The 22,112-nt window shown below is 46.1% G+C and overlaps 1 protein-coding gene across 1 annotated transcript in view; it reads left to right on the plus strand.

Annotated features, from left to right (window-relative positions):
- The window catches only part of KIF26B (kinesin family member 26B), a 558,166-nt gene that overhangs the window by 455,985 nt on the left and 80,069 nt on the right, over window positions 1-22,112 (plus strand). The window contains exons 7-9 of the mRNA XM_025392049.1: window positions 2,659-2,752; window positions 4,261-4,523; window positions 6,780-6,963. Of these exons, the coding sequence (XP_025247834.1) occupies window positions 2,659-2,752; window positions 4,261-4,523; window positions 6,780-6,963 (541 nt within the window). The remainder of the gene's footprint in view (window positions 1-2,658; window positions 2,753-4,260; window positions 4,524-6,779; window positions 6,964-22,112) is intronic.

Consider the following 22,112-nt stretch of genomic DNA (forward strand, 5'->3'; position numbering starts at 1 on the left):
TCTTTCCCGAGCAGACGTCCTTCCTGGATTCCCCCCCCGCCCCCACCCCACATTAACCTCTCTGTATCCTGCTCGGTATCATATTGTATCTTTGACTCCTAGCAGTGTGGCCTCGGGCGAGTCACTCAACCTCTCTGGGCCGCAGTGTCCTCATCTGTCAAGTAAGAACATGACCACAGTGTTCCTCATCAGGCTGTGTGATTCATCAACACATAAGGTGCTCCCAGCAGAGCCAGCAACACAGCAAGTGCTTAATAAATGCGGCTATTTTTACTGTTATCGCTGTCAATAATAGCAGCATGCTGCCGGCCAGGGCCAGCTCAGCCCCACGGGGTGGGCACCCCTGGAGCCCCCAAGCCCGAAAGGGGGGAGTGTGCGGCGTGGGCCTGTGCTCTCCAGTCCTGATTTTCAGCCTGTGAAGCTGCAGCCGCCATGGTGACCCAGGCAGTTAGAAATCGTGCTTTCTCTTGGTTTCTAAGGAAATCAGCTTCCTGAAGCTAAGCAATGATTAGAACAGTCCTGGTTCCTGGTTGCCTTCGAGAGCCATCCATATGGCCCTTCAGTGGCTTCGGCAGTCGCTGGCTGCCCTTGTTGGGACACGCCTCTGTGGGGACACAGCTCTGCCGGAGAACCTGGACTTGTGGGCAGGCGGAGGCTTCCTGCAGACCTGGCCCTGCCCACGGGTCTGTGCTCGGGAAGGCCGCATGCCTCTCCAGGTCCGCGGGGAAGCAGCAAGGGGCCTCCGGGCCACCGTCAGCTCTTAACACACACCAGATGGACAGCACACTGACCACTGTCTTCTCAGTGGAGAGCCGGGCGGGAACTGTGCCGGGGGGTGATGCCTCCTCAGCTCTGCGCCGCAGCTCTCCTCTCACCCCGGACTCTGCACAGGTGACTCAGTGTGGTCCACACACAGCCAACATTGTCCCAGGCGGCTCAGGAATCAAATACAGCTTATTTTATGTATAGCTCAAGATGATTTCTCAGCCTCCTGCCTCCCGTCCCACTTTATGTCCAAAGAAGGCTTAGTCCATTGGGCAGCCTTCTGCCCGCTCTGCAGACACGCCTCTGGCAAATTCCGTCAAGACGCTACTGCTTCTGTCTCAGGGTTAGCACTGCGCTCTCCTTGCCTAAGTCCTGGGGGGGTTGAAAGGTCCTGTGAGCCCCACAGCAGCCCTGTCCTGCCACCCCTGTGGCCCAGGAGGAGCCCCCCGCCCCCCGCAGAGTTGCTGGGGACCACCCGGGAACAAGTGACAGTTGTTGGAAGTGTGGTTTTTCAATTTTTAGTTTAGGAGAGAAAACTGATTTCCAAATACTTGGGTTCATTGTGCTGCTGGAACTTACAGCTGAATAACAACATTCACGGCCCAGGTGCCCACCGGGAGGCACACTGCCGGAGGACTGGAAAGCCTCATGTTAGAACTGCCTCCCGGAGCTCCCACGAGCCCTGAATCCAGCTTCAAGACAGAAATGAAAGCAACAGGGCACAGCCAATAATGCTTCTGTGAAAAGTCTCAGGTGCTAACCAAAGAGAAGGATGTTTCCCAGATTTCCAAGTTCGTCCACAAAACTGACTGAGCTCTGATGGCTTGCAGAGCGCTATGTTAGTGGGTGTTCAGGGGAAATACATCATCGAGAGCCTCGTCCTTGTCTAGGATTTAATAATCAAATTGGAGACCAGACACACACACACCAGGCCAAAGAACACCTAATAACATACCATGTGGTGACTGATATTCTATATGTTGAATGTATCTGTAGCAAAAGAAAGAAAAGGCAGGTTTTGAAAAGAGGAGGATGGGCCGGGCGCAGTGGCTCACGCCTGTAATCCCAGCACTTTGGGAGGCCGAGGCAGGTGGGTCACCTGAGGTCAGGAGTTTGAGACCAGCCTGACCAACATGGTGAAACCCCCTCTCTACTAAAAAAATGCAAAAAAAATTAGCCGGGCATGCTGGCACACGCCTGTAATCCCAGCTACTCGGGAGGCTGAGGCAAGAGAATCGCTTGAGCCTGGGCGGCAGAGGTTGCAGTGAGTCGAGATCGCACCATTGCACTCCAGCCTGGGCAACAAGAGTGAAACTCCATCTCAAAAATAAAGAAAGAAAAGAGGAAGGTGTGAATTGAAATCAAGGAAAGAGGTCGGGAGAGAAAGAAGATATATATCACAAACCTCTTGCCTATGTGAGGACTACCACGTCTCTCAAGGTCTGTCTTGTGAAATGGTGGGTCACCTTTTTCCTATAAAAAGCCCGGCCTGTTTCATAAACTCTGTGTATACATGTGTCAGCAGAGGGTGAGCGGCGAGTTTAAAGGCCTTGTCCGGGAGCCCAGAGTGTCCGATGAGGGAAGGGAGTGAGGTCCGTGAACACACTGCCCCATTCCAGCCTGCTCCTGCCTGCGCTACAGACGCATTTGCTGAAATGCACCATGGATTAGCAGAAGGGTGGTTGGCAGTGGACGTGCGGTAATGCTCAGGCTTGCAAAGGGCGGAAGGTTGCCAGGGGTTCTGAGCATCTCCAAAACTTCATGGCAGAGGCCAACCCACCTGGGAACACAGCTGACACCCGAAGCCCCAGGAAGGTGGGTTCACTTTCGTTGTTAGTGATTCCTCCACTGCAAGGTTCATTCATGGCTTGTGTCTCCTCTTGTGTCTGACAGGCTGAAGTGTGTGCAGGCACCGTGGCAGAGGTGATCCAGTCTGTGGTCAACGGGGCGGATGGCTGCGTGTTCTGTTTCGGCCACGCCAAGCTGGGTTCGTGAGAGTTTCGCTTTCTCATGCGGCTCGCTGGGCTCCCTGTCGTCCCATGCATTTCTCTGTCTCCCTCCCAGAGTTTCTCTGATGACAGGAGGGGCTGCGCTTCTCTTAGATGCTGAGCTGAATAACCAGTAACAAGTTGTAAGACAAACACCTGTGTTCGTTGTAGGCGGACACCCACTCATGTAGGAAAGGCTTCAAGTCCAAGAGATGGACAGAGAAGTAGCAGGGTTGTTCCCACTTGGTCCAGGTCAGAGCCAAGCCCAGAAGGCAGAAAGGAAAATGTTCATTTCCTGAGCAGCCGCTGTTTGGGAAGCAGATAGGCCCCTGCCCTACCCCCTCCATGAGGCTGTGGGTTGGTGGTTGGACCCCTGTGAAAGCCAGAGGAGCAACCTCCAAGCAAAGCCCAGAGCCCAGGACGCGTCTGGGGAAAGCGGTGCACACCGTCAGGAACACTCCAGCACTGGAGCATCTGGGAAAGGAGGCAGCAGAGCCCCCAGCAAGGGGTTCATAAATCCCCCCACAGTCCCGTTTTAATTCTGACCTGCGGCCATCTGCTCCGCTGGCCTCGCCCTTACACGCTTGATATGTTTAGTGAATCGAGGAGCTTCAAAAAGTGTCCCTTGGCAGAGATTCCAACAGGGGCCTTGCTAGAGCTCACGGAGACCAGTTCTCAGGACAGAAAGCCATCACCTCTCTCTGCACTTCCGCCCTCCCCAGCCCTTCCTCTTGATCTTGATCTAAACAGTGATCTGGATTTTAATGGAATTTGCTCATGCCATAAAAATATACACAGCATTTAACTCGAGACAGGATATAAAGTGTGAATATGTGGGCTTCATCTGGGGGGTGGCTATAAAAAGAACCATAATGATGATGAAAAACCCGTGCCTTCCTACTGTGTGTGGTAGTGCAGGAACTGGATAGCATGGGATATCTGGGGTCCTCCTCAAGGTACATTGTGATTTAATCCTGTCACATGTCTGGGCTCTTGCTTTGTTTCTTTTTTTAAGAGATGGGCTCTGAGTTGCCTGGGCTGGAGTACAGTGGCATGATCACAGATTACTGTAACCTCCAATTCCTGGGCTCAAGTGATCCTCTCGCCTCAGCTTCCCCAGCAACTGGGGCCACAGGCATGCCACACCACACCCAACTGATTTTTAAAAATTTTTTCCTAGAGGCAGGGTCTCAGTGTGTTGCACAAACTGGCCTGGAAATCCTGGCCTCAAGCAATCCTCCCATCTTGGCCCTGCCAAAGTGCTGAGATTACAGGCATGAGCCACTGAGCCCAGTCAGCATTCTTTATTATAGCCATTTAGTTAGTAATATCAGATAATGCCTTCCGTTGTTGTCAAATACTACTTCTCTCATCTTTTCATTCCTTCTCTTCCCTTTTCCCCCCTTCCCCGTGCCTTTCTTCTATATCCTTGGCATCTATTTTGGAGACTCCACGGAATGATGCCTGGATACTGAACCTGCTTTCCTTCCTTCCCTGGTTCTCCCAGGAAAATCCTACACCATGATCGGAAAGGACGATTCCATGCAGAACCTGGGCATCATTCCCTGTGCCATCTCTTGGCTCTTCAAGCTCATAAACGAACGCAAGGAAAAGACCGGCGCCCGTTTCTCAGTCCGGGTTTCGGCCGTGGAGGTGTGGGGGAAGGAGGAGAACCTGCGGGACCTGCTGTCAGAGGTGGCCACGGGCAGCCTGCAGGACGGCCAGTCCCCAGGCGTGTACCTCTGCGAGGACCCCATCTGCGGCACGCAGGTGATTGCTTCTGAAGCCTGGCTCGCCCCACGGTGGCTCCCTCCCCACCTCAGAGGCTGGGGCACCTCAACTCGTGAATCACTCAGCCTGTAAACTCGGGGGCTTACAGGTGTTTACTTTAAAGTGGACTAGAGCTTTACGGCCTGCAGCTGCGGGGCCATCTGCTTGTCCAATCTAAATATTTGTACCTTGACTCTAATTGACAATGAGCAGGAACCTCAATTGTTGTAGCATTTGGGGGAGAAATGGAATTCACTTTCTTTATGCCCCTTTCAAAAAAAAAAGTACAATCTTCCTTTTGTTTAACAACAAACCGAAATATTTACTGCTCTGCACAAATAGCTAGAGCCATTACGGGGGCTGTTTATGACTCTGTAAACTGTGTGTCGGGCACTGGTTTACAGCCGGACTAGCAGTGCTGCAGGAAAAACTAATCACCACTTTCTAGTTAGAACCATGATCTAATTGCTAGAACTATGGAAGCCGAGAGAAGCTCCAGTTCGCCGTTTCAGGATGCTATGCCTGTTGGGAGGCTCTCTCCTTTGCTGTTTGACAATAGATGTAGGAATGACTCAGAAGCTGCAATTCATATCCAGAATAATCAATCCTTCCAGTCTCTAACAGTAGGCTTTATTTTCCCGTGTTATCAGATGCCTCCTTTTGTAGATAGGTGTTCCGTTTGATAAGTACCTGCCTCTTTCCAACTGGGATTGTTTGCACAGGTGAGGATCCCTCCCTTGGCCTGTTATACTCATCACTCAAACCTGACCATGCTCTGCCCCTGCTTAAAGCACCTCAGATCCTTCCATTTCCCTGAGTCCTCTTTCGTCTGCATCAGTCACCTCGAGGACTTGTTTAAACACTGATTGCTGGGTACTCCCCCCCAGAGTTTCCAATTCAGTAGGTCTAGAGCAGAGCTCCAAAATGTGCATTTTCAACAAGTTCCCATGAGGTGCTCGTGCTGCCCGTCCAGGGACCACATGTTGGAAACCACTGTTCTGAGGCATAAAATGTGCAGAGACAGTATCTACACAGTGTCTGTGATGGAATCAGGAGGACGCGACCCACTGCTCCTGTTCCAGGCATCTTCTCGACATTCAAATATGCTTTCATTCGCTTTTAGAACTTCATTGATGAAGTTCCACTAAGGGGTGAAAAATCTGGTTAAATGAAGGCTAAGCAAAAGAGGAAAAGACCAATGTTCACTTTAACTCCTGTTGAAAAATCTTTTAAATTCTTTGGTTTATTTTTCCATAGCGAGACAAAATTGCTAACACAGAAGAATCTCTCTTTGAAGTCTGAGGATTTTGATGGCCTCACGTTCTAAATATTGGCTCTTACAGTTCAAAATTATTTGTATAGAGTAGAAAATTGTCAGAATTTGTACCAACCTTAAGACATGTATCGCGAATTAGTTCTTTGAACAAATCAGAAACGTGAGTTTCCTTTTCTCTCCAAAAAGAGGAGTGCTGGTTAAATTCTGTTAATGTGATTGTTGTGATTCAGATTTAAAATAATTGCCAAGTATTTTCATAAGATTTAGATGCATTACCCTCTATGCTTTCTTTAGTCAATTAATGAGTATGCTAGGAGCATGGATTCAGGAACTAAAGGTAAAAATAGATATCTCCTAAATTTAGAAGAGACGTTCAAGTATCATGAGTGTTTCAGGGTGCCTTTTACACTGGCTTCTTATTTATAACTTGCTGGTAAATATGGCCTAAAATTGGCTTTAATTAAATCACTGAAAAACTAGGAGTCAAATGAAAGCTAACCAAGTTTTTTTACATCTTTGGGACACCACTGCTATGAGGTCTCAAATCACATCTTGCAACCTACCTGTCTCCAAACAATCTAATCTTTGGACTCGAGATGCAGTCGCATCACTCCTGCTTTCTTAGGTAAATGGATAGCGAGGGGTGTTGGTCTGCCGCCCTCTGCAGAGATAATCATGAGCCATCTGCTCCCAGCTTTTCACACCCACTAGTTCCAGATTCTACTTAGGTTGTAAAATAGGTAAAAATAGGTTTCATGCAATAAGTATGCTCAATATTAATGTTCAGAAATGAATTAATTAAGCTGAGAATTGCACATGAGCATAGCACCTTGTTGCAGAAGGGTTTTTGGCCTTAGAGAGGCACGTGGCTTTACTATACAGAAGGCACAGCCAGCTGAGTGGAGCCAGGGACACCCCGGCGTGAGTGACAGCAAGCGCTCCTCAGCCTGCAGCCTCAGCTTTTGGCTTCTGTCTTCCAGTTGCAGAACCAGAGCGAGCTGCGGGCCCCCACCGCAGAGAAGGCTGCCTTCTTCCTGGACGCCGCCATTGCCTCCCGCAGGAGCCACCAACAGGACTGCGATGAGGACGACCCCCGCAACTCACACGTGTTCTTCACACTGCACATCTACCAGTACCGGATGGAGAAGAGCGGGAAAGGGGGAAGTAAGTCGACCACTCCACCCTCCTGCCTCCTTAGCGGCTCTGGCCCTAGCCAGAAACCCCTCGGACAACCATGACGTGTGTGTGTGTGTGTGTGTCAGGGTCTTGCTCTGTCACCCAGGCTGCAGTGCAGTGGCACGCTCACAGCTCACTGCAGCCTCAGACTCCTGGGCTGAAGTGATCCTCCTGCCTAAGTCTCCCAAGTAGCTGGGACTGCAGGCTCATGCCACCACACCTAGCTATTTATTTTTTTATTTTTGTACAGATGCGACCTTGCTATGTTGCCCAGGCTGGTCTAGAACTCCTGGTCTTGAGATCCTCTTGCCTTGGTCTCCCAAAGTGTTGGGATGACAGGTATGAGCTGCCACGCCTAGCCAAACTTTTCTTACTAGACTACAATATGCAGTTCAGTGATTCGTAATGCAAGATAATTATAGTGTCTGGGCTGAAGTTTACTTTTGAACTGTCCAGGGAAAGGTGTTTGCTTTGGTAAAGGTGATTTACAAATGTCCTGAGAATGTGAGAGGTCAAACTTACAAAAAGAAAACAACTGCCTAACAGAATCTTTTTGTTCACAGACCCCAAAAATGCTCATCAAGACCAACATTTATCCACCAAGGCACCCTGGCAGTGTGTTATTATCATTAGCTTGAGGCCACTACTTGGGCCATGTGTTTTTAAATAGCAGAGAAATCAGAGTTTTGAATAACTACCCAGACCCTGGCTGCCTCCCTCAAATCACCGGTGAAGGTTTACTGTCAAAACCCAGGCACAGTGTCCGCTCTTCGAGTGAGCTGCCCTGCCAGGAACCCGACACTGTGCCCCTACGCACCCCTCTTGGCTGTGTTTCCAAAGTCAGCCCGGGCCGGGGTGCAATCCTCTGCCTTCTGCGAAGTAGTGTTTACTCTATGCCCAGCAGAGTTGAGCACCAGATCAGCTGAATGTCTCCAGTGGGGATCTCGGAGCAGGGGCAAAGTGGTCTGTTGATTTCACTGGGTTCCTAAGGCAGGTTATGGGTAACAGGGCTGCTGGGCTGGCCGGGCAGTGGCTCCCGTGGTTCCTCCACGTCCCGCTCTGCAGGGCTTTCAATACACAGGTAACTGGTTGCCAGCGCTTTCTGCATGATTGTCTCAAAGACACTGGATGCCAGAAAAACAATCAGAAAACTGAGTTAAGAGTCTAACCCTGGACTGGAAGTTGTAAAGCTAACTGACTAAAGCGGAGACAGTCCACCAAGCTGTTCTAGATGAAGCCTAGAATTAAGACATCCAAGTAGGACCAGGCATGGTGGCTCACACCTGTAATCCCAGCACGTTGGAAGGCCGAGAGGGGCAGATCACTTGAGGTCAGGAGTTTGAGACCAGCCTGGCCAATGTGGAGAAACCCCGACTCTACTAAAAATAAAAAAATTAGCCGGGCATGGTGGCACACATCTCCCAGTTAGTTGGGAGGCTGAGGCAGGAGAATTGCTTTAACCTGGGAGGCGGAGGTTGCAGTGAGCCCAGATCGTGCCACTGCACTCCAGCCTGGGTGACAGAGCAAGCCTCTGTCTCAGAAAATAAAAATAAAAATAAAATGACATCCAGCTGGGATCTACAGACAGGATCCCCCTGCTTTCTCCCTAAGCCGCCTCGTGGCTCAAAAGACCTGGAAAACAGTACTCCTGTGGGGAGAGCTCTTGCAGGCTCCTGTTGCCCCCAAGCAAAAGCTCCTCCCTCCCCCACCTCAGTGACTCTCTTCCTACTCCTTAGTTATTGTTGTTAAAATCCAGGTTTATTGCAGTATAATTTACATTCACTAAAACATCACTTTTGTGTGTCTTTAGATGAGTTTTGGCCCATCTATACAGTCATGTGGCCACCACCATTATACAAATAGAGCACGAGGCTAAAGTTCCCTCTTGCCCTTTGTCCCTTCCCCTGACCTCTAGCCCCTGGCAACCATGGATCTGATTGTTGTTCTGGTTTTGCGTTTATCCAGGATATCACAGGAATGGACTCTTGTGGCCCGGACACGGCCTTTTGTGTCTGGCTTGTTTCACGTAGTGTAACGCATTTGAGATTCCTCCATGCTGCAGCACACGTCTCTTGTTTCTTCTGGTTCCTGCTGCCTGCTCTGCCTGCTCCTTTAGTTTTTTTGTTTGCTTGAGACGAAGTCTCACTCACTCTGTCGCCCAGGCTGGAGTGCAGTGGCATGATCTCGGCTCACTGCAACCTCCGCCTCCTGGGTTCAAGCGATTCTCCTGCCTCAGCCTCCCATGTAGCTGGGAATACAGGTGCCCACCACCACGTCTGGCTAATTTTTGTACTTTAAGCAGAGACAGAGTTTCACCATATTGGCCAGGATGGTCTCGAACTCCTGACCTCATGATCTGCCCGCCTTGGCTTCCCAAGGTGTTGGGATTACAGGCGTGAGCCACCACGCCCGGCCTCTCCTTTAGTTTTGCCTGGGCCTGGAGGCTTGACTATCTACCCTGCCACCAGGACAGAACGAAAATATCCGCAGCTGGGGCTGGAGTTGCTCTAAGGGGGCCGCTTTTTATGGCTCTGAAAATCAGCCCTGAGCTGCCTCCAGTGGCTGCTGTGACGAACCCAGAGGTTCCGGTCCTCACTTGCAGCGGGCGGGGCGCCCCAGGGAGGTGGCCTGTTAGCGCGAGGTCATCTCTCTCTTGGCAGCCCGTGATGGGGAGCAAAGTCTCACTGGAGAGGAGCTGAGGATAGTGAACGGGAATCTCTCGGGAGATTTACTCTCGGTAACAGCCTCACACCATGTAGAGCGCTTCCGCTTAGAATAACGTTCTTAAAGAAGGAAATAGGGATTCGGATAGGGATGAGGAGATCCAGACCTTTAAAATCAACGGCACAATTGTATCCACACTTCTCCTGACTGTGTGGGAGTTGACCTTGAACCCTGCCCTCACTGTTTTCTCCTGGGTAGTGTCTTCGCCCTGTCAATGTAAGAGTCTGACGAATGTTTAGTTTATTCTTTTACGCAGCTGTCAATAATCATCATTATCAGAGCCTGCAGTACTTTCTTGTACTTTCAGCCAACGGTGACTTGCAAAACATCTAAATCTTGAGCCAAACGACTCCCAAATGGCACTGAGGAGAAAAACTCGGGAGATGGGATAATCTCTCCTCCTTCCGGGTTTCAAACCAAACTGAGGACAACTCTGCTTTGGTTTTTGTACTTTTTTCTTTTTTGCGGTTCTGCTTTCAACTTGGAATCTGAAAGTAGGGAGAAATCTTGAAAACAAGGAAACAGTTCATAAAATGACTTCAAATATAGGAACCTGAAATTCAGCTTCCACAAAAGTTTAGGCCAAGACATTCCCTAAACACAGTGATCCACCCCAAATCAGTACCTAAGGAATCCTGCACACTTATTAAATGTTTAATAGCCAACTCATCTCCTATTTTTAAATTGTGAAAGAGAATTGCTTTTAAATAATGCATTCAGGTTAAAGGAAAAGGCAAACACCACGCATGGCTTCCAAAACCTCTGTTAGGTCCTTCCTAGTGTTTCAGTAGATGAGGACAAAGAAGGGAAGGAGTCCAGGGGTCGTGGGATCGGCAGACCTGGGGGACATCTCTCTCCTCTCGAGGGCAAAGGATCCAGGCCAGAGTGCACACCGCCTCCCCGCCTGGGACTTGCTTGACTTCAGTGAATTTATAACTGTTTAAAATATTATGAGGCGATTTGGAGCGTTGTTTAAAATGGAAATTTTGTTTACTTAGATATAAGTAATAATCCCTGTGGACCTGGCAGCCAGAACCCAATTAGGGGAAAATTTATTAATTAGTCACCCCGCAGGAAAGCCATTAGAAGAGATCTCTGCCGCAAGAACTAAATAGGCTGTGTGCGCGCGTCTGAATCTCATACGCACACATGCATTTTATACATTTTACACACAGATGCATTTTACACCTATAATTTTACACACAAATGCATTTTACCCATATGTAGACAGACAAAAAAAGGTTTTAAACATCTCCAGTCAAAATAGAAAGTCTTTGTTGATGTATCCCTGTTTTGCAGATAGCACTAGGTTAAGCTTCAAATATCTCCCTGTTTAAAAGGTCATTGGAATTGGAGGAACTGATCCTTCAACATCATGGAGGCCTTCCTCTGCTTTGCTAAGCCAAATCTGTGATAGCTTGAGAGCCTCCTTGGGGATCCCAGCACTGGGAAAGAGACCCTGACGCCCTGCTGATCAGAGAGCTGCTGCTTGTAACGACGCGTGTACCAGGCACCTCAAACAAGGTGGTGCTTAGGACCAGAAGTGTTTCGGGCTTCAGGTTGTTTTCAGATTTTGGAATATTTGCATATGTAATGATATCTTGGGAATGGGACCCAAATCTAAATATAGATTTCATGTATGTTTCATATATGCCTTATAGACATAGCCTGAAGGTAACTTTATACAAGATCTTCAATAATTTTGTGCATGAAACAAAGTTTTGTTTTTTTTTTTTTTGAGACGGAGTCTCGCTTTGTCACCCAGGCTGGAGTGCAGTGGCCGGATCTCGGCTCACTGCAAGCTCCGCCTTCCAGGTTCATGTCATTCTACCACCTCAGCCTCCCAAGTAGCTGGGACTACAGGCGCCCGCCACCACGCCCGGCTAATTTTTTTTTTTTTTTGTATTTTTAGTAGAGATGGGGTTTCACCGTGTTAACCAGGATGGTCTCAATCTCCTGACCTCGTGATCCACCCGCCTCGGCCTCTGAAAGTGCTGGGATGACAGGCGTGAGCCACCGTGCTCAGCCGAAACAAAGTTTTTACTGCATTTTGACTGCAACCCCTCAAGAGGTCAGGTGTGGAATTTTCCCCTTGTGGCATCATATTGGCCTTCAAAAAGTGTGAGATTCTTGGAGTACTTTGGATTTCAGGTTTTTCAGGTTAGGGATGCTCAGCCTGGACTAGTGACACCTCAGGGTGGTGCATTAATGACACAGAGATCTCACCTGTCCTGTTGACAAAGATAGTTTTAAAAGCCCCACTATTATGAGTAATCTAAGCATGCAAGCAACTGTTGCTCGAGGTGCAGAATGACACCAGTTCTCTGATATGTTTATTCACTTTCTTGCCTCTGGGGAGGATGAGAGGGCTTTGTAGGCTGGGCTGCTGTGTGTTCACACAAACAAATGTATGTGCATGTGGGCACACGTCTGTGCTACACTCGTCTGTCTACATGTCTGATCAGACTCTTTAATCTGTTTTTGTTTGTTTGTTTAACACTGAGTCTTGCACTGTTGCCCAGGCTGGAGTGCAGTGGCACAATCTCGGCTCACTTCAAACTTCACCTCCTGGGTTCCAGCGATTCACCTGCCTCAGCCTCCCAAGTAGCTGGGATTACAAGCGTTCACCACCACACCTGGCTAATTTTTGTGTTTTTAGTAGAGATGGATTTTCACCATGTTGGCCATGCTGGTCTCGAACTCCTGACCTCAAGCGATCCACCCACCTCAGCCTCCCAAAGTGCTGGGATTACCACACCCAGCCTAATCTGTTTTCTTTTGACAACACAAATGTTTTCTTTACCTGTTGTGGAATGGCTTAAATCAACTAATGCTGTATTTAGGGCTGTGTGGTGGATATAACTCTGGCAAATGTGGGAAAAGAGGCCTAGGAAAGAACCTTGCTTCTGATGGAGGCAGAGCCAGTCCCCTGCTGTCCCTCGCAGCAAAGCCCTGTGCAGCAAGGATGTCCACACACTGCAGGGCTCTCATCTCCTGCTTGGTCAATAATGAAATGGCAGTTTCATATTTTTAGGTTTTTGTAATCTATGTTTTTAAACGTTGGCCAGGAGATACTATTCTGAAGAGTACAGCCTGGAATTCCCATCACCGCATCCGTTTCTAATCTTCTCAAGCCTCCTGGCTGCTCTCAGCAGGTAACTGGCATCCAAGCCAATGAGAAGACAGAGCTGACCTGGTGCACTCCTCAACTTCTCTCCTTTTGGCTTCACAGTCTCCTGGTTCCTGTACCTCAGTTTCCCCCCTGCTCCTTCCCACAGGCCTGCTGCTCCTGTCTCCTGGCGTTCTTCCTCCTGCCCCTTCTGCCTCTTCTGGGACCTCACCAACTGGGACCCCATCAGTGGTCTTTTCATGCTTATGTATTCAGCCTTTCCTCCCACCAAAGTCAGGGCTGCAGAAGGAAGGGAAGGAGGCAGGGAGGGAGGGAAAAGGAAAGGAAAGGAGCCACAACAGCACCTTGCCTCTGCCACGCTCCTCTCTGATCGCCTCCTCCGCAAAGAGTCCAGATTCCCCTCTCTTTGTAATGTCTTCTTTGAATTTCAGCAGTGTGGGGGATGTTAACGCCTTTGCCTTACTCTGCCTTATATTTTGGCTGTTTGTGAGCTTGTCCAAGCCCTATTAGACTATAGGTTCCTTGAGACAGAGTGCCACAGTGCTGGGGCTGTGTCTGCTGCATCAGTGCTCAGGTCTCCTTTGTCCAAATGGAATGCATGCTGTGGTTTCAAAAATGAATCTCTGGTCTCGGAACTCCTGACCTCAGGTGATCCACCCACCTCAGCCAGCCTGGCCAACATGGTGAAACCCCATCTCTACTAAAAGTAGAAAAATTAGCCAGGCATGGTGGCGGGCACCTGTAATCCCAGCTACTTGGGAGGCTGAGGCAGGAGAATTGCTTGAACCCAGGAGGCAGATGTTGCAGGGTTGCAATGAGCTGAGATCACACCACTGTACTCCAGCCTGGGCAATAGAGGGAAACTCTGTTTCCGAAGGGGAAAAAAAAAAAAAGGATCTCTGGGCTGGGCGTGGTGGCTCACGCTCTAATCCCAGCACTTTGGGAGGTTGAGGCCGGCAGATCACTTGAGGTCAGGAGTTCAAGACCAGCCTGGCCAATGTGATGAAACCTCGTCTCCACTAAAAATACAAAAATTAGCCAGCCGTGGTGGTGGGCACCTGTAATCCCAGCGACTCAGGAGGCTGAGGCAGGAGAATCACTTGAACCTGGGAGGCGGAGCTTGCAGTGAGCTAAGATCATGCCACTGCACTCCAGCCTGGGTGACAGGGCAAGACTCCATCTCAAAAACGAAAAATAAAAAATAAAATAAAAATGAATCTCTGTGGTTCAGGAGTGAGACCACCCAACTGTCTTTCACGTCAGCGGATGGTATCAGGTCAGAGAAGCCTCATAATGCAACACAGTCAGGAGGCGGTCAGCTCCCTGGGTAAGTGGGTTAGCGGGGGACTTACAGAAAATGATATATTCATGTCATAAGGATGTTACCTGAACTTAAATAATACAAATGTATTTTTGTTCATTGATCTTACAAACCATAAAGGGCCAAGGCTCTCTCATTGAGTCTTCAATTCAAAAGTTGACTTCCACAAACTACGTTCATGTTAACAGTTCAGTTTTTACTTTACATTTCTTCAAAAACACTTTACAACGAACTGGGTATAGACTTTTTCTAGATTCTTACAACATTTTCCACTCTATAATTCCTCATTCACACCAAATTCAACATCTTTAAAAACACTTTTTTTTTTTTTTTGAGACAGGGTCTCACTCTGTCACCCAGGCTGGAGTGCAGTGGTGCTATCTTGGCTCACTGCAATTTCTGCCTCCCAGGCTCAAGTGATCCTCCCGCTTCAGCCTCCCACGTAGCTGGGGCTACGGGTGTGCACCACCATGCCTGGCTAATAGTTTATATTTTTTTGTAGAGACGGGGTTTCACCATTTTTCCCAGACTGCTCTCAAACTCCTGAGCTCAGGCGATCCACCTGCCTTGGCCTCCCAAAGTGCTGAGATTACAGATGTGAGCCATGGCACCCGTCCAGAAAATCCTCATTTTTTTTTTAATCACATCTTTTCAAAGCATTGAGTTGAGTTTTTATAAAAACATGAACTCTCTTTACAAAATCATTTCATTGGCTTATATCGTATTTTATTATGTTTTTATTTAAAATAACAAGTGGCAGAAACCGGTTTAGGAGGAAACACAGCTGACCTAGTAAGAACTATGCAGCTGATTCTTTTTAGAGCAAAAGCGCTCAGACAAACTAGACCACAGCCTCCACTACCCACGAGCTCTCAGCGTGCTGTGGGCGTCAGGCAGCAGTGATGCAGGTGACCCAGAGCATTGCTTAACCTGGCCAGGTGGTACGGCAGTGGCTCCCAAACTTAGCTGCACATTAGAGTCACCTGGAGGGCGCATGCTGCCCTCCAGCCCAATTAAATTAGAAAGCCTGGGAGTGGGAGCCAGGCGCCAGTATCTCTCGGAAGATTTCAGGGTGAGTCCATTGTGCAGCAAAGTTTGGGAGGAACTACTACGGTGCGGGAAGGTGAGTTAAAAGAACTTCTGCATGCTTTCTGGGTAGCTTCGGATTTTCATCTTAGATTTAGCATTAATTTTCTATGAGATCTTGGGTGGTTTATTTAACATCTATGAGCCTCAGTTTCCTTATATGTAAAATGGGGCTAAATTTCTGCATTGTGGGATATTATAGGAATTAAGTGATATTAGGAGATTTAGGATTTCCTGCTACCTTCCAGGTGCTTAATAAAGTGTGACTCAGGCGTAGGAGACATTATATTATTTCCTGTGGGTAGAGTAAGGCATGTGGGTAATTTGGTTTGGTCAAAGTCTAGACTTAAAATATTGCATATTAGAATATAACTAAAAGATTACTCAAGGCAGACTGAGTTATGTTCCTTTAACCCTGCAGTCTTGACCTCAAAATCTGGAAAGTCAGTGAGGAACCTGCTTCTTACCTGCTATTATTTGTCACCTATTGCGTTCATTTGCTATGTAACTATGCTTTCTCCCCAGCCACTGGAAGTGATGTAAATTCTTGATAGTGGCAAATGGCCTGTGCTCACTCACCTTGTACTATTTCAAGTTAAGCACCGTGTGTGAAATTCAGAATTCTGTGCCTATGGAAACTCCAATGGGTATAGAGCAGAGAGTAGATTTTCCATTGTCTAAATGTGACTCTTACTTTGAGTCACGCAGGCATAATTATAGGTATTTTATAATATTATCCTCAGCACAGTCTAAACTGTGCCTTTTGTTCTCACACGTGTTCTGTTTTACTACATGTACATTATACATTTTATTCCATTACATCAAATGGACTATTAGAGTCTGAACTGGTCCCTGTCTTTGCCCTTTAATCTGTGGTGCATGTGGAATATCTGAGCTTCTCCTGTCTATATAATTAGGCTGCAAAACAGATGATATTTTGCTTTAAAACTAACTATTTCCCTAGCGCGCTGCTGTGACCCGAGCTTGCAGGGTACAAAATAGCATAAAACAGAAGTGACACATTACATCTTCCCCTTTAAGGGGTTTTACTGGGGATAGTTGAAGAGAAGCAAAATATAACATCCTTAATGTAAGAAGTTATTTGCCATAGACGTGCCAGTAGCTGGAGAGCTGGAATTGCAATGCTTTCTGTAAATATTTCTGTAAATATTTCTCACCTTTTTTCCTCCGTACTAGATATGGAAATTGAGGGTAGGAAGGGGTGGAGGCAGATTAGCCTTAGGACAGTGGTTCCCGAATATTGTCATCCTGCATCATGCGCAGTGCTGCGTCAGTCCTGTCCTTCAGGCTGTTCTGCAGATGCGTGGACGCCCTGATCCCGCCCACGCACCCCGAATGCCGCCTGCGAATGTGGTCCAGACACACGCGGGTCCCACACACTCTGCTCGCTTTTTGTACCAACACCTTTCAATCTTGCCCCAAATTACTTGGCCTCCACAACAGCTTTGGGAAGTTTCCATCTCTGCCTTTGCCATTTTCCTTCTGTGCAGAATAGGGAAAGGCAGAGGGAAGAGCTGCTGTCCTGGCAGTAACAGGAGGCAGGCCAGGTATGAGGCTGTGAGCTGGGCCACCTGAAAAGATAGGGATCCAGAGGCCTGGAGGAGCAGCATCCCGCTGCTGCCTGGGACTGAGGCGGGGGAAGGGAGACAAAAAAGACAGGGATCCAGAGGCCGCTGTTGCCTGGGACTGAGGCGGGGGCAGGGAGACAGCCGAGGAGTGGGTGATGTGCCCAGAAACACACCACTCTGGAAAAGTGGGGCCTGGGGCCAAACGGCGGTGCTGTTCTCCTGCCGCCTCGTGGAACTGACGGAGGCCACAGGATGTAGCTGAGAGCTCAGGTCTTGCAGTCAGACAATCCATAGTTTGAGTCCTAGCTCTACTACTGGCTGCAGGATCCTGCACAAGTTTCTTTTTGTTTTTTGTTTTTTTAACAACTTTAATGAGATATACCTGAGCTACAATAAACTGTACATATTAAATCATATAACTTGATGTTTTATCATATGTATATGCCCATGAAACCATCCTCAATCGAGATAATGAACATATTCTCCACCCCCAAAAGTTTCCTTGGGAGCCTTGCCGTTGCTGCCTCCAGCTCCTCTTCCTTGCTGTCTCCAGACCCGCTCCAGATCTACTTTCAGTTTCTAGACATTAGTGTGGATTTCCTAGAATTTTATATAAAAGGAAGCACATCTTGCAGTCGGTACTCTTGTGTGTGACTTCTTTCACTTAGCGTAATGATTTTGAGATGTAATCTTGTCATTGCCTGTATCAATAGTTCATTGATTTATATTCTGCAGAATGGTCCAGATACACCACAGTTGGCCGATCCATTCATCTCCTGATGGACGTTTGTGTTGTGCCCAGTTTGGGGGTGTTACAGACAAAAGCACTAAAGGTTAAGCATCCCTAATCTGAAAATTCAAAATCCGAGATGCTCCAAATCTGAAACTTTGTGAGCACCAAATGACATCACAAGTAGAAAATTCCACCTCTGACCTCATGTGACAGGTCACAGTAAAAACTTTGTTTTGTGTACAAAATTACCAAAAATGTTGTCTAAGATGATCTTCAGGCTATGTATATAAGGTATATATGAAACATAAATGAATTTAATGTTTACATTGGGTCCTATTTCCAAGATATGTCATTAGATATATGCAAATACTCCAACTCTCTGGTTCCAAGCATTTCAGATAAGGGATCTTCAGCCTGGGTGAGCATGCATGCACAAGTCTGTGTGTGGTTACATGGTTTGGCTCTGTCCTCACCCAGATTTCATGTTGAATTGTAATTCCCAATGTTGAGGGAGGGACCTGCTGGGAGGTGATTAGATCACGGGGATGGATTTCCCCCATGCTGTTCTCATCATAGTGAGTTATGAGAGCCAATGGTTTAAGAGCGTGTGGCACTTCCCCCCTTGCTCGCTGACTCTCCTGCTCTGCCATGGGAAGATGTGTCTTCCTTCACTGTGAGTCAATGAAACCTATTTTCCTCATAAATTATCCACTCTCAGGTAGTTATTTATAGCAGTCTGAAAACAGTCTAATATACATATGGACATATATTTTCTTTCCTTTGGGGTAAATACCTATAATAGAACTGGAATCATATCAATGTCTGGGAATATTTGAAAAAAAAAAAACAACTGGAATGACTGTACCATATGGTACATGTTTAACTTTTTAAGAAATTTCTCAGCTGTTTCCCAAAGTGCTGGTACTATTTTATGTGGAGAGTTCCTGTTCCTCCACGCCCCCAGCAACATTTGGTATGATCAGTCTTTTAAGTTTTGCCTATTTACATAGTAGGTTTGTAGCAGTATCTTGTTGTGGTTTTAGTTTGCATTTTGCTAATGACCAATGATGCCAAGCATCCTTCCACACGCCTGTTCGGCATCCATACCTCTTCTTTGGTGAAATGTCTCTTCAAATCTTCTGTCCTTTTTGAAATTGTTTTGAAAGTTTTTAATGTATTCTGGATGCAAATCCTTTATAAGATATATTATTTGCAAATATTTTCTCTCAGTCTGTGGCTTCTCTCTTCATTCTCAACAGCGTCTTTTGAAAAACAAATTCATTTTTTTATGAAGTCCAATTTATATATTCTTTTATGAATCATGTTTTTGCTGTCATATCTAAGAAATCTTTGCCAAACCCAAGGCCAAAAAGGTTTCTTCTTATGCCTTCTCTAGAAGTTTTGTAATTTTAGGCTTCAAATTTAGGTCTTTGATCAATTTTTATTTAATTTTTGTATATTTTGCAATGTAAGCACTCAAGTAGTTTTTTTTTTTTTTGGGGGGGGGGGTGGGGGGTTAGGGTTTTTTTGCATATGAATGTAGTATCCAAAATTTCCAGTATCATTTGTTGTAAAAAACTGTTATTTCTCTACTAAATTACCTTTGTCAAGAATTAGTTGGTCATATTTATGTGCATCTATTTCTAGACTCTGTTCTGTTCCATTGATCTATTTGTCTATCTTTACACCAATACCACACTGCCTTGATTATGGTGGATATATAATAGGTCTTGAAATTAGGTAATGTTAACCTTCCAACTTTGTTCTTATTTTTTAAAGTTGTTTGGCTATTCAGTGTATTTGGCACTTCCATACAAATTTTAGAGTTGCTTTCCAAATGGATTATGTAGAAAGAATTTCTATCAAAGAAGTCTACCAGGATTCTGACTGGGATTGCATTGAAGCTATAGATCAACTTGGAGATGATTGACCTCCTCACAGTATTGAGTACTCTGACCCAGGAGCACAGTATCTCTCTCTAGTTTAGGTTTTTATTAGTTCCCTTCAGTAATTTTTTAAAGTAGGAGAAAGCAATTATTTAAAAATGTATTTTTTATTGATACATAATTACATGTATTTATGGGTCATATTTTGTTGCATGCGTAGAATGTGTAATGATCAACCAGGGAATTTAGAAGATTCATCACCTCAGTTATCATTTCTTTGTGTTGGAAACATTTCATTATTTTCTTCTAGCTATTTGAAAATATACAATAAATTATTGTTAACTATAGTCTCCTACTCTGCTATCAAACACTACCACTTCCTCCTTTTATGTAACTGTGTATTTGTAACTGTTAGCCCACCTCTTTCATCCCCCTCCCCTGGTCCCCCCTGCCCCCCGCCAACATACACACATTCTTCCCAGCCTCTGGTATCTACCATTCTACTCTCTACCTGCATGAGATCAACTTTTTAACCTCCCACATATGAGTGAGAACATGCAATATTTGTCTTTCTGTGCCTGACTTATTTGACTTAACATAATGACCTCCAGTTCCATCCATTTTGCTACAAATGACAGGATTTGATTTTTTTATATAACTACTAGTATTTCATTGTGTGTATATAGCATATTTTCTTGAGTCCCATTCCATTCATCCATCCATTGCTGGACACTTAGGTTGATTCTGTATCTTGGCTATTGTGAATAGAGCTGTAATAAATAGAGGGGTACAGGTATCCCTTTGATATACTGATCTCTTTTCCTTTGGACAAACACTCAGTAGTGGGATTGCTAGATCCTATGGTAGTTCTATTTTTAGTTTTTTGAGAAGCTTCCATACTGTTTTCTATACTGGCTGTACTAATTTACATTCCCACCAACAGTGTGTAAGAGTTCCCTTTACTATGCATCTTCACTAGATTTCATGGTGGTTTTTTTTTTTTTTTTTTTTGTCTTTCTAGTAATAGCCATTCTAACTGGGGTGAAATGATATCTCATTGTGGTTTTGATTTGCACGTCCCTGATGAGCAGGGACATTGAACATTTTTTTCACATACCCGCTTGCCATGTGTATGTCTTCCTTTGAGAAATGTCTGTTCAGATCCTTTGTCCAATTTTTAATGGATTTGTTTGGGTTTTTTTGCTGTTTTGAGTTCCCTGGATATTAATTCCTTGTTGAATGAACAGTTTGCAAATATTTTTTTTCCATTCTGCAGGTTGTCTCTTCACTCTGTTGAATGTTTCCTTAGCTGTACAGAACGATTTTAGTTTAACATACTCCAATCTTTCTAATGTTGGTTTTCTTACTTGTGCTTTTGAAGTCTTAGCCATAAAATCTTTGCCTGGACCAATGTCCCAAAGCCTTTCCCCTGTGTTTTCCTCTGGTAGATTTATTGTTTTTGGTCTTAATATTTAAGCCTTTAATCAATTTGGAGTGGATTTGTATATATGGTAAGAGAGAGCAGTCTAGTTTCATCCTTCTACCTATGGATATCTAGTTTTCCAGCACCATTTATTAAAGGGGCTGTCCTTTCCCCAATGCATGTTCTTGGTGACTTTGTCAAAAATGAGTTGGCTGTAAATAGATAGATTTATCTGTAGGTTCTCTATTGTGTCCCATTGGTCTATGTGTCTTTTTATGTCAATACCAGCCTGTTTTATGTTACCGTAGCTTCCTAGTAGTATATTTTGAAGTCAGCTAGTGTGATGCCTCCAGCTTGGTTCTTTTTTTTTTTTTTCAGTATTGCTTTGTCTGCAAGGTTTTTTTGTGTGTGTGTGGTTCCATAAGGATTTTAGGGTTGTTTTTCCTATTTCTGTGAAGAATGTCATATATAGTTTGATAGAGACTGCATTGAATCTGTAGATTGCTTTGAGTAGGATGGTCGTTTTAACAATATTAACTCGAACTCAGGATTAAGAAACTTGCTCAAAACCACACAACTACATGGAAATTGAACAACCTGCTTCTGAATGAGTCCTGGGTAAATAACAAAATTAAGGGAGAAATCAATGAGAACAAAGAGACAACGTACCAGAATCTCTGGGACACAGCTAAGGCAGTGTTAGAGAGAAATTTATAGCACTAAATGGCCACATCAGAAAGCTGGAAAGTTCTCAAATCGACACCCTAACATCACAGTTAAAAGAACTAGAGAAGCAAGAGCAAACAAATCCAAAAGCTACCAGAAGACGATAAATAACTAAAATCAGAGCAGAACTGAAGGATATGGAGACATGAAAAACCCTTCAACAAATCAATGAATCCAGGAGCTGGTTTTTTGAACAAAATTAACAAAATAGATAGACTGCTCACTAGACTAATAAAGAAGAAAAGGAGGGCCGGGCGCGGTGGCTCAAGCCTGTAATCCCAGCACTTTGGGAGGCCGAGACGGGCGGATCACGAGGTCAGGAGATCGAGACCATCCTGGCTAACACGGTGAAACCCCGTCTCTATTAAGAAATACAAAAAAAACTAGCCGGGCGAGGTGGCGGGCGCCTGTAGTCCCAGCTACTCGGGAGGCTGAGGCCGGAGAATGGCGTGAACCCGGGAGGCGGAGCTTGCAGTGAGCTGAGATCCGGCCACTGCACTCCAGCCTGGGCGACAGAGC

Source organism: Theropithecus gelada, chromosome 1 (assembly GCF_003255815.1).
Source record: "Theropithecus gelada isolate Dixy chromosome 1, Tgel_1.0, whole genome shotgun sequence".
Classification (NCBI taxonomy): Eukaryota; Metazoa; Chordata; class Mammalia; order Primates; family Cercopithecidae; genus Theropithecus; species Theropithecus gelada.